This window comes from Sturnira hondurensis, unplaced genomic scaffold (assembly GCF_014824575.4).
Source record: "Sturnira hondurensis isolate 20B ecotype Veracruz unplaced genomic scaffold, ASM1482457v3 Scaffold0017436, whole genome shotgun sequence".
NCBI classification, from domain to species: domain Eukaryota; kingdom Metazoa; phylum Chordata; class Mammalia; order Chiroptera; family Phyllostomidae; genus Sturnira; species Sturnira hondurensis.
The window spans coordinates 16,735,676-16,750,836 of NW_028090067.1; the positions used below are offsets into that span (position 1 = coordinate 16,735,676).

Consider the following 15,161-nt stretch of genomic DNA (forward strand, 5'->3'; position numbering starts at 1 on the left):
AATCAAGTTGGGTGCTGAAATTTCAGCTCTGAAATGCCGCCTTTGTGCTGGCATCCAGGCGGCCGCCCCAGGGTGCGGGGGTCACTTTCTCGGCCCCATTTCTCTAAATGGTCTCTTTGTTCCCGCTGGGCCGCTCAGTATCAGATGTGATTAAGGGAGATGAGGTGGGGGGAGGGGCTGGAGCAGGGCGTGGGGGTTAACCCTTAGGGGATAGGGCCGGGAAGATGGACGAGGGCGTGGCGTCCCTCCCACCGCCTCCTTTCCGTCGCGTCCCTCTTTCAGGGAGGCAATCCCTTGCTACTCGGCTGGCCAGGCCTGAGCACAGTCTGCAGTCCTCCCCGGGAACACCTGTCTCCTTCACTCTGTACGTGGTCGCCATCTGACTGAGGCCCCAGCACATCTAGAACCTTGGGCCTGAGGGATGAGCACAAACCAGGTCTTCGTACTTCTCCAGGGTCACTTGACCTCTGTGGGGCCATTTGCCCTCTTCCTGTGTCCCCGGCGACTTCCCAGTCAGTCGATGATGTGCAGAGGCCCGTGAGAGCAGGGGCGGGGACAGACTGGAAATGGGCTAGTGGCCTGTTTGTTGGAAGAGGGGAGGGCGGGTTGTAAAAGTGCTGAGCACGCGAGGTTAGTGCTGACAGACCCTTAACACAGTTCTAGAAGGGGCTGCTGTGTGTTTGACAGCACCCGGTGTAAAGGAGATACCCAGGAGCTAGCATCGGGCTTCTGAGAACACCGCCAGCTGAACCCACTTTCGTTTTTTCCGACGGTGGCTGCTCTGGAAAGTCAGGACACACGTCTTGGCTATAGTTGGGCGTCAGGCAGTCTCTGTGCTGCGGCGGGGTGTGCATGCCATGGGGCACAGGTAGATTGAGAACCGCCCTCTGGTCTTTCCTGCAGAGTGTAGGGGGCAGAGCCGGGGGTGGGGGAGGGGTTGGTGGGGCATGCAGGGCATGCTTCTTTGCATTTCAGCCTTTTTTACTGGGGACTTGAACGGGGATAGTCAGGTCCTCAGGTAGGTAAGCTCAATAGGAGTGCTAATGAGTTGTATTCGGGGTTCCAAAAGGAGTAATGTAGGTGGGAAATGGGCAATTCCAGCAAGATGAAATCTGTTAAAGATCGGCATAGAATCCTGCATTTATCTACAACAAAACAAAACGCCAGAAACCATGTGCCTTGGGGCAATCTGACGGCAGCAGATTGAGTCCGTCCGTCCAAGCGAGCGGGTCTGCAGCCACCACCCAGCTCCGTGGAGGCAGCGGTTTGGGGGTTTGGGTTCGGTAGAGCTCACCAGACTGCACTTGCAGGTGGCAGCTGGCCACCCTGGGGGGCTGGGCTGGGTCTTGGCGCTCACCCCTCTCTGCTCCCTGGGTCCCGACTGGGAGGTGAGGGTTGGCCCGAGGGTTGGCCGGGAAGCTGAGGCTGCTGGTCTGGAGCGGTGAGAAAAGCATTGCCGCAGAGTAAAAGTGGAAGTCAGGCTGCAGAGCCAAAGGATGGGGTCAGGGCACCAGCAGTCCTCAGCAGGAACCTGCCAAAGCGCCAGTCTCCCCGTCTGGAAAGTGGGGACAGAGATGGGATCCATTCCTCTTGGGCTCGAGTGACCCACGGCGCTTGGCCCAGGGGGCACTCAGTATGTGGCAGTCACTCCTGTTGTCACTGTCAACGCCGGGTGTAAGGAAGGCTTCCAGCCACAGGAGCTGCCCCTCCAGGGAGCCTGTGGTAAAGATGCCCCGGTTCCTTCCTCCAGTGGAGTCAGCTGAGGAAGGAGCTCTTAGGGAGTGCACACTGAAGGATTGGGTCACACACCTGCTATCCTAGGCTTGCGCTCAGACCCGGGTAACTGCTGGGAGGATCAGCAAATCCCAGAATGGCCTGGCACACGTGTCTGTGTGTGCACATTGGGAAGGTGGGAAGTGGAGGGGTGCAGAGAGAGAAGGCCCAGCAACACGTCCTAAAGGACCGGGCTGGCTGGCCAGACTGCAAGAAGTCAGGCCTGACTCTCCTGTCTTTTACATACCTGTCTCGAGTTCTTTGCAAGCCCCCTCTCCACCAGGCTGGCGGAGAGGTGGCTTGGCAGGTGCTCTGGCTGAGTTCCAGCCTGAGGCAGGGAGAGGCCCGCCTGGACTGTGGGCACAGCTGGGCCAGGAGATGGCTCCCATCTGAGGCCTCGGCCCCTGAGCATAGACGGACCCCGCCACATTGCCTCCACCTTCCTAGGGTAGAGAGGAGACCTCTGGGCCAGCTCTCCTTTGCATCCCCCCCCGTAGCTACTCCCAGAGACTGCGTGAGGAAGCACAGGTACAGGGATAAGAGACCAAGAGCCAGGCCATTTCAGGCCCACCAGGCAGGTAACTGGAACCTTTAATTTTATTATGTGGAATGCTTAATGCAGAGTTAATAGGGGCTGGAGAACCTAGGAGAGGGGTGAGGGCAAAGGGCACTACCGAGATAAATAAGAGGGGGCAGTAATGAGTTACATGTGGATTGTGGGGGCTGCAGAAGAGGAAGATGGGGGCAGACAGAGCTACATACTTCATTCAGATACCACTGGGGAGCGAAGGGCGGAAGGCCAGGGCAGAGTGTACACGGCAGGAATTTAGTGTCTTCAGCCTGCTGCCAGCAACCTGCATGTTGGGCCCTGCCTGTCCTCCTGGAGCCGAGGGTGTGGGGCTGAGCGGCTAGCTCTCTGGGGAGCCCAAGTTTGGGGCTGAGAGCAGGGGCCACAGAGCCTGGGGAGGGACAAGGGGGCTGGCAGAGGGGCCGGGAGGGAGGCTCTGTGAATTGTCTCAGAATCCTCTCCTCACCTCCGGGGACGTGCCTCAAGGTCTGGGAGGTCCCCGTGGAGGAGGACCGGGGGCCCTCTTTCTCGATGAGACAAAGAATGAGGTTGTTGGCATAGAACTGGACCTGGGGGCCTCTATGCCAATTCCTTTCCGTGTTGGGGAGGTGCAGGGCACAGGGCGGTGGGGAGGAGGAGACCTTCCTCTGAGTCCCCACCCAACCCCCGACACCCTCTGAGGCTGTTCAAAGCTGTCCCCAGCCCCCAAGGGCAGATGTAGCCCACTCCAGCCACTGAGGCAGGTCGTGGGTTGGCCTTGACCTTAGACAAGTGGCACAGGTGGCTTGGGGTATGTCAGGCCCCTTATTCTCCACGAGAGAGAAAATGCAGGCACAAGAATGGCACGGCCTCAGATCCCCATCCGACCCTGGACGCTTCCCCACTCCCAGAGCGGGTGAGCAGGCCCTTCTCAGGGCCTGGGATCCAGGGTCATCCTGTCCAGGGCGACAGTCAGCCTCCTCCTCCTCTGCCCAGCCTAGCAGCCTGGGCCTTTGGATAGGAGGGGGTGGGCGTCATCAAAGGTAGTGAGCCAGACAGAAAGCATGCCCTCAGCTGTCAGCCTCTGCAGCCTCCTCCCCAGCCACCACCAGGCCCGAGATGGGCAAGGAACAGGGCTCAAGGGCTTGGGGAAGGGGCGCGCTACCCAGACTGGCTGCGTGGGGGTGTGACAAGGACCCCCTTAAGGCCGGGACAGCGTCGTATATACTGGCTGCTCCCAGTGCGTGGGGCTGTGGGACTGGGGCCCTGAGGGGCTGGGGTCAGAGATGGCCGTGTAGAGGGGCCGCTGCGAGGGCCCCATGTAGGAGAAGGCCGAGTAGAGGCCGGAGGCCTGGCCTGAATGGCCATAGTAGGGTCCTGAGGGCTGATGGTCAGAGTAGTCAAACTGGGGGCGGGAGATGGAGGGGAAGGCGGAGCCGTAGTGGGGCAGGCTGAGGGAGGTGTAGGCGATCTGCGAGGTGGACGGCTGGTCGCTGTAGTGGGGGGGGCCCTGGGGCCCCGCCGTCTCCGTCTTCACCTGGGCTTTGGCATCCACGCCAGGGGGTGAGACCGTGGGCAGGGCCACGCCTGGCGGCTTGGAGATCCAGGCGGAGTGTCCGCTGGCCACGGCCAGGGCGCTGCCCAGCCCATAGCCAGCTGCCGAGTAGCCACCCACGTGGCCTGGGTGCCCATTGGGCGGCAGGTACTGGTCCAACTCAGCCACGTCAAAGGTTTCCATGTTGGACATTACCTCGTGGCTGATCTCCCCGATGTCCACGTTGCCGAAGTCGATGTGGGGCTTCCCGCCCTCCGCCATGGAGCGCCCATCCCGCTTGGGGTCCGCCTTGCCCGACTGCAGCTCTGTCTTCGGGGTGGTCGGTGGCGTGGGTGGGCCGTGGCTCTGGCCTGGGTGGAAGGAAGACAGAGAGAGGAACAGGGAATCAGATCAGAGGCTTCTGATGGTCCTCTTTCAGAGACACGTCTCCAGAGTCAGGGCGGACGGCTGCATGACCTTGCGCGCTTCACACGTCCAGGCAGCCTCAGTTGGCATTTATTTATATAATGGTCTTGGGCTGGCCTCTGGTTTTTCTTGAAATTCCCCAATCTTACGGATGGGTCCTTCCTCCCCTCATCCCCCAGCAGAACTCCCTCTATCCCCCCCTCCGGAGAGACCTGCTTCCCTTTGAGAAACCCTGCCATCGGAAAGTTCTTCCTCACATCGGCTGAAGTCACTTCCCTCCCTGCTCTTGTGGCCCCTTAGCTGCTGAGCTCCATGGGGTCCTGCTCCCCTCTGTGCATGCTCTCCAGGCTGTGGGTTGTGTTCCCTGCTGACCTTGCCCTTGACTCTCCATTCCACTTCTTCTGGCTTCCCTGAGCCTCCTGCCCTGGCCCCCGAACGGCAGTGCCCCTCCCACCCCTTTCTTCCTCCCAAGGCCCCTTGCTCCAGGAAACCTTCCTTCGGAGCTGGCCCCCTGCATACTCTTGCCCTCTGCACACCACACCCCATGCTGCCCTGGCTCCTCCAGGGGCTCCCCCCGCCCCCACCTATTCAGGAGAGTGCCAAGGCCACCGACCGCCTCCACCCTGCTCCTCCGTCCATTTTTGCATTCACACACTCAGTCAGCAAACACTGCCAGGCACAGGGGCACAGGAGCCAATAAAGGGGGTCGCTGTCTTCATTAGCTCAGAGGCTTGTGAAGCCTCCAAGACCCACACGTGGCCAGAGGGCTGCTTCGGCAGCGCTCTGATAGAGGGCACACAGAGGGTCAGAAGGCCAGCAGAAGAAGCCACTCACCCTGCCCTGGGGACTTGGCAAAAGCCTCACTGAGAAGAGGTAGCCGAGCAGAGCTGAGCCTTGAAGGCGGAGAAAAAGCCTGTGCCCACAGTCGTATTCTGAACTGGTGGTCCTGTACACGGGGCAGGGTCTTCTGGTGTTTGGGGGCACATGCGCATGTGTGAGGGTGGCATGTATGTGGGGGGGGCTGGGCTGGGGGACCCATGGCAGGAAGACCGGAGTTCCTGCAGGGCAGGCCTGCGCCCTGTCCACCAGACCAGAGGAAAGGCCAGGTCCTGCACCAGCCACACGTTCTGGGCTTTGGGCTTCAGTCCTGGCCATCGCTGTGAGCCGGGCAGGCCCCTGTCCTCTCTCAACCAGTTTCCTCATCGGTGAACCGAGGCCGCACCGCACAGCTCTGGCACGGCCTCCCTCCCGAGGCCTTCCCGGGCTGGGGTCTGGGTGTTTGGGGAGACCTGATGAACGAGCGCTGGGGACTCCTCCCTGGAGAGCGGGCCGCTGTGGGTGGGCTTTGTGTGCACTCGGTCCTCCCTGTGCTTAATGTGCCTGTTCATCGCTGCTGCTCCGGGTAGACCCCGGGTTTCTGACTGTGTGCTCTGGGGCGGGGACAAAGGAGGGCTCGGGACATGTCTTCCAAGGGCGGAGCTCTGCTCACCAGGACTTCCCGGGGGCCTGACCCACGCACGGCGTTCTGCACCGTATGAACCCAAGAGAGGCAGCCATGGTGCTGGCAGAGGCCCCGGAGAGCCAGAGTGCCTGGTTCAGACCTCCCCCCACCCCCCGCATGTTGCTTCGCAGATGAGGCCTGAGCCCGAGCAGAGCAGCCGCCTTGTCCCAGTTTAGAGTGACTGAATGAGCGTACACATAAGGCAGTTGGCACAGTGCTTGGCACACAGTAGGTGCTCAGTTAATGCTGCCTGTTACCACCATTAATGAGAATGAACAAGACACCCTGTCTGGCCCTGGCTTGGCCTGTGCACAAGGTCACATGCCGTGTCTCCCCCACCAGCCTGGGACGTGTGAGACGAGGATCTCTTCTCCATCTGGTCCCCTGTCCCTCAGGCTCAGCATGTCCCCCCTTCCCTGGCTGTGGTTCACCCCACAGCCTCCTTAGCGGGCCTCTTCACTCAGCAGCAGATCCCCCTTCCATCAGCCAGAGCTGTCCTGCCTGACTGCCTTCCCTGGCCCCTGGGTCCCCGCTGGGCTCCTTCTGGGCCCCTACACCCAGCGGGGGTGACTGTACAGTCTGGTGAGCCCTTACCAGGGCTCAAGGCCATCGTGGGGTGTGAGGGTCTCCTGCCATTCATCTGGCCTTCACCTCTCCCCACTGTCCAGGCTCCCCAACCCGCGGCTCGCCAAAACACCCCATCCCAGTGTTCACCTGAGGGGTGCTCAGGGTTCCCGTCCGACATCGGGGAGCCCTCTCCCGGGTGCCGGTGGTCCAGGTGGGCGCTCTTGTAGTGGGCCTGGATGGCAGCGGCCCCACCCTGCTCGGCCTCCCCGCCGGGGCACTCGGCCTCCCCCTGGGCAGCCTTCCCGTTCTTCCGCCGCCTCGGCTGGTACTTGTAGTCCGGGTGGTCCTTCTTGTGCTGCATCCGGAGCCGCTCGGCCTCCTCGATGAAGGGGCGCTTGTCACTCTCGTTCAGCAGCCTGTGGCGGTGGGGGGGGTTGGGGGGACAGCAGAGCGTGAGCATCTTCCCTGGGAAACGGCAAGGCCCCAGGACTGGGTGCCGGCCAGGGAGGCTTGCCCTCTGATTCAGGGACTGGCAGGTGTGAGGCTCAGGGGGCCGATCTCACCCCAGGTCTCTCAAGGGGCTGGGGTGTAAGAGGGGTCAGCCCGCTGCTCCTGGTGGCCCCTGGGGTGGAGTTAGAAGTGCAAACAGGGCTTAGGAGGGGCAGACATCAGTTGAAGACTTTCCCATCATCGGGGTTAGATGGAGCTGGCCTCCTCGTCAGGGGGTGAGCTCCCTGAGACGAGAGGTGTGCAAACAGACGCATCGTGGTGAGGGGGAGAGGGCAGTCTCTCTCAGCTACTTACTAGCTGTAAGTGGGCAAGTCCCTTCTCTGAGCCTTAGTTTCTTCACCTATAAAAGGAGGAAGACAACGCCCACTTCCCCACGTGTGGGGCTGGCCGAGGTAATAACGGGCGTAAAGGGCTTTGCTCCGGGCCTGGGTGGGGGCTGGCACTTGACACAGAGGTGCTGCTCTTAGGCTGCTTGGGCGTTGGTAGGACAGGGGGGCCTGGGGGCCCATCTCACCCTGGAGTTCTGGTTCTGCGGTTCCCGTGTGCTGGGGTCAAGGGGCAGGACATGAGCACTTTCGCTGGCTGGTGGGGGAAAGCAGCTCCTTACGCAGGGCTGACGGAGGGTGGAGGAAGCCAGACCCTCTCCCCAGTCAGCTACAAGGTGCTGCCCCGCCCACCAGGCTCCAGCTAGGGCTGGAGAGGGGGAGGGTAGGTGGTCAGGGCTTGGCTGCCCCAGAGAGAGGAGGGCAGGCGGGTACCTGGCAGAGGGTGCTGAGGGGAAAGACCGCAGACCTGTGGGATCCTAGACACGAGGGACTCTGTCCTCTGCCCGAAGGGCTGCCCTCTCTAGCCCCCCACCCCGCAGTGGGCGCCCTCTTCCCCCAGTTAGCAGCAAGCTGAGCCCTCCGGCCCAGGCTGGGAGGGGGTGGTCACACCAGGCACCTCCTAGCGGGCAGCAGCATTCCTCTGCAGCTTAGCCTCCCCCACAGCTCCCTCTCCCCGGGCGGCCGGCCTAGCCCAGCTTTGTCCAAGGGTCTCTCCAGCTGAGTGATGGGGGACCAGCAGGGCCTCCAGTCAGGGTCTGGGGGTCAGGGAGCGGGATGCTGACTTCCCCCCAGCCAGGTCTCTGGGATGCTGGGCCCAAGGGCAGTTGGGGGGGCAGGCGATCCCTGAAGGTATGTGGGGGTTGGGTGAGGGCAGGGAACGGTGAGAGCAGGCCCAGCCGGCAGGGACACGGAGCGCACTCTCCACCCAGCTGCCAACTGGGCGTGAATCAGCAAGAAAATGGCAAGGGGCGCAGAGGGAGCGAGTGGGCCAGAAGAGAGGGAAGATTCCATCATTCCATCCCACTGTCGCGGCCCATGCCAGCTCCTCCCGGCACCCTAACCTTGATAGAAACCTGACCTTGAGCCCACCTGCTACACCCCACACCAGCCCTGACCCCAGCGGCTCCCCTCCCTCAGGGGCTGGAGAGGCTAACCCCACCTCCGACCACAACCCTGGCCTCACTCAGACCCCACACCCATCCTGCCCCACCACGTGCACCCCATCCCCAATCTGACCCTGGCTCCAGTGCAGCCCTCACGCAGCAAGGTCGTCCCCACCCGCATCACCCACGGCCCTACCCGCACACCCAACCTTTGTTGGCGCCTTCACTTCCCCTCTGTCCTCTGGGTCTCCAAGGTTTGGAATACGGGTGGGGAGAGGGTAAACTGACTCCCCCCAAACTGGAGGCCCCCCCAAACTGGGGCCCTGGCTGCTGTTCCACCTGCTCCTCCTGCCAGGGAGGGGGCCTGGGACCCCCACTTTGTCTCTTGGCTCTAATTACTCTCTCCAGGCAGGTCACAGCACCACGTGGCCTGCATCGCAGAGTCCTTTCCCAGGCGAGCACCAGCGCTGAGCCGCGGGCAGCTCCTTAGGAGCCAGGACCCGGACGCCGGTGTGTCTGACCCCAACTCGCTCCCAGCACCCTACGCAGTCTGTCCATCTGTCTCTCTCTCCTGAGGGTCAGGGCCTCTGTTTTCCAGTTCCACCTACCAAGTCACTCCCTTCCCGATGATGGCTCAGGAGTCATGACCCTGGAGGGGACCCAGGAGGAGCCCATGGAAAGACAGCCATACGCCTAGTCTGAGTCCCAGGATCCCAGGATGCCCCTCTGGTCTGGGGAAGCCGCCCTCAGTCGGCATCCTCTTTGATCCTTGGCACTGGCCTGCCGCCCCCACCCGGGGCTGGGTTCTGGGCAGGCTTTCCTGACTGCCCCCCCCCAGCTCGGAGGGGGGGACAGGGACCGGGACCACAGAGGGTCCCATCTGAAGTCCTTGTTGATGGGGCGCTGGGAGGAGGGGGCCTCTCCTGGCCCTGATGCTCTCGTGGGCTTTCACTGTGGTCTGCTCACCGACCCGGTGGCTGCTCTCCCTCCTGCTCGGCTGTCTCTCACTTGCCCTTCTCGGTCGTGGCACCAGCCGTACTGTCCTGGGCCGAGCCCTGCATGGGTGTGATGGGCCTTGGGCAGAGGAGCTACGCTCAGCTCCTGCTTTGGGGCACAGCTGGACCCTCTGGGTCTGAGGCCCGAGACCTGCCCAGGAGGAGCAGAGTGGTGAGGGCTGGGGCGGGGAGAAGGGGCACCAGGCTTTCCGCAAATGCACGGCCAAAAACAGGGCCAGGGGCTGGACGTCGTGAACCCCTCTCGGTCTCTTGGAAGGCCTCCTGCTCCTTCTAGCACCCCAAGCCTGTGGCCTCCAGGACCCAGTCTCCGCTGTGCCGGGCTGGCAAGGGGGGCACGGCAGCAGGAGGGCCTCCTCCGATACATCCCACACTCGCTGCTCTCCTCTTCTCTGCCCCCGCCCTCCGGAGCACCGGAGTGAAAGGGTGACCCACCACTGTCACCAGGGACAGCATGGGGAAGACCCCTGGATGGGAATTAGGGATCCTGGGTCCTGGCCCTGGCTCCCTGGCTCTACCAGCTGTGGTCAGGAGGCCTATGCCACCCCCCAGGGCCACCTCTTGTGCAGCCTAGTGGGGAATTGCGTGACCTTCGCAGGCTCGCATCTCCCAGAACCCCTGTTCCCCTTTGCCAGCTGCCCAGGACCCTGGGGAGGCAGTTGCCTTGCTCAACCTGTCCCCTGTGAGGCCAAGCTGAGTAAGGGCTGGCAGAATTCCTCCTTGGGGGATGTTTTCCCCTGGGGTTTGGGCTGGTCCCAGGGAGACTAGGAGTCTGAGACACCCTGGGAAAGAGGGGAGCCAAGGTTCCCTCCCGGCCAGGGCTCTCAGCTCCAGCTTCAGGGTGGAGGGTGGGAGGCTGGTTACTCAAGGTTGGGTGGGGCTCTGGGAAGGAAGATGGCGCCGGACTGGGAGAGGGAGTGGGGGGTGCAGAGAGAGAGGGTCAGCCTGAGGGACAGGGTGGGAGGGGCAGGCTCCTTTCTGTGTGTCCCCTCCCCTGGGGGATGCAGAAGCCCCTAGACAGAAGGAGGGTGGGGTCAGGAAGGCACAGCGCAAGCAGCCGGGGTGGGACGCACCCTGCCGCCCTGGATTTGCCCCTCAGCACTCTCCGTTCCTCCCTCTTTCAAGACTCCTGTCTGAACGCCTTGGTTTCCTGGAACTTTGACCACTTCTGCATCTGGCTGCCTCAGTTTCCCTGCCACTCTTTGCCAAGCATTTCCCCAGCATGGGTGGCAGTGGCACCCCCAAGTGCGGACACCCATGGGAAGCGGTTAGTGAAGGCCTGCGCCGCTGTCCTTCCCTGCCTCCAGCTTTCACTCCCCAGGCAGAAGCCCAGGCCCTACCGCCTGCCATCGACAGAATTCCAACCACGAGGGGGCGCCTTTCTGCCCGCTACCCCCGGTGGGGAGCCAGACTAGGCCTCGGGAGTTCTGAGCCAGCACCACCCCAAGGGGGTACTTGTGGGCGGCAGGGCGGGCTGATGCCCACACCTGGTCTTCTGGCCCCATCAGGAGATGGCTGCCCCCCCCCCAAGGGTTGAAGGAATCCCCGTCCGGCGTGAACCCCCGCCGCTGCTGGAGGGCCCCCGGGAGGTCCCGGCGGGCTGCGGGTGCGCTCACCTCCAGAGCTTGCCCAGCGTCTTGCTGAGCTCGGCGTTGTGCAGGTGCGGGTACTGGTCGGCCAGCTTCCTGCGCGCCGCCTGCGCCCACACCATGAAGGCGTTCATGGGCCGCTTGACGTGCGGTTTGCTCTTGCTGGCGCCGTTGACGCGCACCGGCATGGGCACCAGCGTCCAGTCGTAGCCGCTCAGCACCTGGCTGACGGCCTCGCGGATGCACACAGGAAACTTGTCATCGTCCGCTTCGCCGTCCTGCTGCTCCTTCTTGACCTTGCTCAGCTCTCCCGGCCCCGGGCTGGCTCTCAGGCCGGATCCCCCGCCGCCACCGCCGTCGGGTCCCAGCGAGGGCGCGCTACCTGGGGACAGGCAGCGGGGCTCCTCGGAACCCACGGGGCTCAGCTCCACCTCGGAGAGGTCCTGCTCCTCCGCCATGTCGCCCCCGGACGCCGCCTCGGCCGCCTCCCCGGGGCCCGCCTCCGGCGTCCTCGCGAAGAGTCCCACGCTCACCTGGACGGGAAAGGAGGGCTCGATGGAGTGGCCGCGCGCGCAGCCCGGACGGTGGGACGTGTCGCGGGCACATCCCCGAGGTGGCGTCCGCCCCGCTCCCCCTAAACCTACTGTAGCTCTCAGGCCACGCGCACATGCCAGACCCGGCTCGGCCTCCTCGCTCCTGCCTCCACGTCTTCCCACCACCTGGTCCCAACCGTCTCTGGTGTGGGTGGGTTTGGGAGTTTTTTAAACCTCCTTTAGGGTGGAGGTTTGTTGATGGAAAGGAAGAAAAACGGACTCTTTTTTTCTGCTCTAATCCTGGCTCCTGGAATTTCCCACCTTTTCTTTCACCTTTCCGTCCTCCCTTCCGCCTGCCCCTACACAATCTAGAGGAGCTGGGTTGGGGGCAGGTGCGGGTCAGCCTCTCCCCACCCCAGGCCTCACAGCAGGGGCCCAGGCCTGGGCCGTGGACGGGAGGAGAGGGCTGCGCACTCACTCACCTCCTCGGACCTCTCCTCCAGCCTGGGGCTCGTCCTTAGGAAGTGGAAAACCGTGTCCCAAGGTGTGCGGTCCAGCTCGGGGCTGGGGGTTGACGCTGGTGGGCTGGGAGGGAGGGGCTGGGGGGCCCTGAGCCTCAGGCCACGGCCTCGTCAGGACGGAGCCTGAATCCTCACCACCAACCACCCTGGCCGGACAGCCTGAGACTGACTGAGCACTGAGCTGCCGCCGAGGGCTGGGGAAGGAAGGAGGGGGAGAGGGGGAGGGGAGGGAGGGGAGGGCAGAAGGTGGAGCCTCCAGCGCTTTCCTTCTTCCCCAACACTCAGGGCTGCTCCGCCAGGCCCCCCCACCCCAGTTCCCTGCACTGCTGCCCCATGCCGGTCTTGAGGAGGTGCGGGAGTCGGGGCAGGCAGGCCAGGAAAGCCAGGGGGATGTGCCTGGGTGGGATCAGAACCTGTTGCTTGGAAGAAAATGGGGCCTAACTGTGATTCATTCCCAGCTCCTGCCTCAGGTAGCCAGATTGGCAGCTGGGAAAAGATTGAGGAGGGATGAGAAGGCAGGTGAGGGTTCTGTTGACAAGTGAGGTGGCTGCCTTGTGTCGCTTCAGTCAGCATCTTGTGGGGCACCTGTGGGCAGGCCCTGCTTCCCAGCCGTCTCATTCCTACATGGCTGCCCTCTCTGCCTCCTCTTATGGAGACCCAGGTCTCCACTTGGGATGGGCAGGGACACTCCACACCTCCTGCCTGGTGCAGATGACCCGGCTGGACCCCTGGTCCCTGGTCCCTGCACACCCAGCACACATTAGGTGGGCTGGCTCAAGGGACATAGAACTCCAGCTACCAGTAGGCTGGGCTGTGGCTGAGGGTCCTCTTCAAGTGGGTCCGAAAGGGTTCTGGGGCCCTGATTCCTGGGACCTGTCTCCCTTCACACTGGGTTCACCCTCTCGGTGGGGGGAGTCCCAGGCCTGGTTACCATGAATTCCCCGCTCTCGAGAAAGGGTGGGCGTTGCCCTGCCCCCCTCTCCCTCCTCTTTGCCCTTTTCCCCTCAGCCCCCTCCCCAGTTCGTGTATCCTCCGTCTTTCTGTCTTGCCCATCACCCAAGGCTCTTTTTTCTCTCCTCTTTCCTAGGTCTTTCCTCAGAGGTCACGTCCTTCCTTTCTTCTCAGTGGGTGTGTGTCCAGGCAGAGGCCTGATTTCGTGTGGAGGGACAGAGGGGGCCTGGGCCACACCGGTGACCAGGTACGCTCCTGAGCACCTCAGCAGCCGGGCAAGGCCCCAGGCCCACCCGAAGGGCGTCCCGTCTGGAGTGGAGCTGGAAAGGGCTCTGGGCAAGGCCTCGTGCTTGGGAAAGGCCAAACGGGTGGGGGGGAGGGCGTAATGGGACACAATGAGGTAGTCACACGAGGCGAAGGCATGTTGGGGGTGGGGGGAGCGGACATCGGAACACACACACACACACACACACACACACACACACGCTCACACACACACAACCAGCCAGACAATCGGGCCAGTGTGTATGGGGCCTCGGAGCCCAGTGAATTAGGAGTTTGATAAGGGTTTTCTCTTTCTCTTGCTTGCTGGCCTTGGACAATCTCCCCCCAGTTTTCCTCGACGCCACCCCCAGCGCTGCCAACCCTCCTCCCCCCGCCTCCCTTCTCTTCCCTGTGCCCAGACTCTTGTTCGGGGCCTTGAAACAGTGAGCTGTCTTTGTTCGGAATACAGGTGAACGGCAATCATGTGATTAACACACACACACATAAAAAGCTTTTTAACAGCGCCCGCCCGGCCTCAGAGCCGCCCAGAGAGGAGCCGCCCTGGATGGACAGAGGGACGGAGGGACGAGCATCCAGCCGGCCATGTCCGGCGGGCCTCACCAGTCGCCAGCACCCGCTGCTGCCCGCCCGCCGCCTGCCCGCCTGGCATCTCTTGATCCCGGTGGGTCCCCCATTCATCCTTCCACCCTGGGTTCCTCCTGTTCGAGGGAAGGGCCTCCCTGCCCCTGTGGTGTCTGTGATTCAGTCCCGAGACCCCCTAGGGCAGGGAGGGGTGGCAGTGGAGGGCAAGGGCCCAGGGTAGGAAGCGGTTGTGGGGTCCCACAGCCCCCTCTCTGGCTCCCGCCCCGCCCTGGCCCTCCTCTGCCCAGCTGTGCCAGGATGGGGGTGGGGGCCGCAGTGGGCGCTCTGGGTCTGCAGACAAGCCGCGGGGGGACAGAGGGGGGCCTCTTTTTTTCCTTCCCTCTGTCTCTTTCTCTTCATTCTTCTTTCCTCCTGTATCCTTAGTGCTGGGCTTGGGCTTTCTGCTGAGAGGTGCCGGACCAGGCAGGTGGGCCTGCAGCGGTGGGGGAAGGGCTGTCAGAGGCCGGGGCTGGGGGCGGGACCCCCTGCTGTGAACACTGTCCTCCATCCGCCCACATTTTGGCGACTGTGGCCCCCGTCCATCCCGTCCCAGGCCCTGGGGACCCAGCTTTCTCCAACAGGGGCAGGCAAAGGCCCCAGATTCATCCCTGGAGAGCAGGGAGTTTGGAGGGGGAGGGGTCATGGGTGAAGACAGCAGGCCTCTGCCCTTGACAAACCCACCCACCAGGTGGGCCAGCGACACTTCCTGCCCCTTTCCCAGTCATTCCTGACCCTTCCCCAAGGATGCTGGCAGGACCTCCCCCATCACACTCCTATCCCGCCCGTCCATCGAGTGACAGCTGTGGTGACAGGCAGGCCTGTCCCCCCTCTCCAGCAGAGAGGGGCCCACAGGCGTGGGGGCATCGGTGGAGACTCAGGCTTCCTCTTCCGGGTGGAAAGGCCTTTCAGGAGCAACAGTGTTTTCCTGGGACCCAACCTCGGGGCTGTTGACAGGGACCCCAGGTTCACCCCTCAGTCAGCCCCTGAGGGGAGGAGGATGAAATTCTGGCCCATCAGAAGCAAAGCCTGCGGATGAGCCCACCTCACAGAGCTGCAGGGGCCCTTAACCCCTTAGCTCCCTGCACCCTCGGCCCAGGACACTGGTCCTGCTGGTGGAAGGCTCCGCCCTCCCCTCCCTGGTCTGGGCCCGGGCCCTCACTGGGCACCTGGGGCAGTGATCACCCTCCCGCCGTGCCTGCCTCCCAGGACACATTAAGACAGTGGGGAAACTGCCATTCTCAGAGCATGGGGCTTGCAGGGGTGAGGGGTGGTCCAGTTGAGTCTTCGCTCCAGCCTCAGTTTCCTCAGATGGCATGAGACTCTCTTCCCAGCTTCCTCAGAGGACAGGCTGCAGACCAGAG

General features: G+C 63.1%; 1 protein-coding gene across 1 annotated transcript; it reads right to left on the reverse strand.

Annotated features, from left to right (window-relative positions):
* Window positions 1-2,352: 2,352 nt before the first annotated feature.
* Window positions 2,353-12,128, reverse strand: SOX10 (SRY-box transcription factor 10). The gene is made up of 4 exons (XM_037068204.1): window positions 11,905-12,128; window positions 10,917-11,422; window positions 6,496-6,764; window positions 2,353-4,225 (listed from the first exon to the last, which is right to left on the reverse strand). The coding sequence occupies exons 2-4, from the start codon at window positions 11,345-11,347 to the stop codon at window positions 3,522-3,524; spliced, it is 1,404 nt and encodes a 467-aa protein (XP_036924099.1). The 5' UTR covers window positions 11,348-11,422; window positions 11,905-12,128; the 3' UTR covers window positions 2,353-3,521.
* Window positions 12,129-15,161: the final 3,033 nt, after the last annotated feature.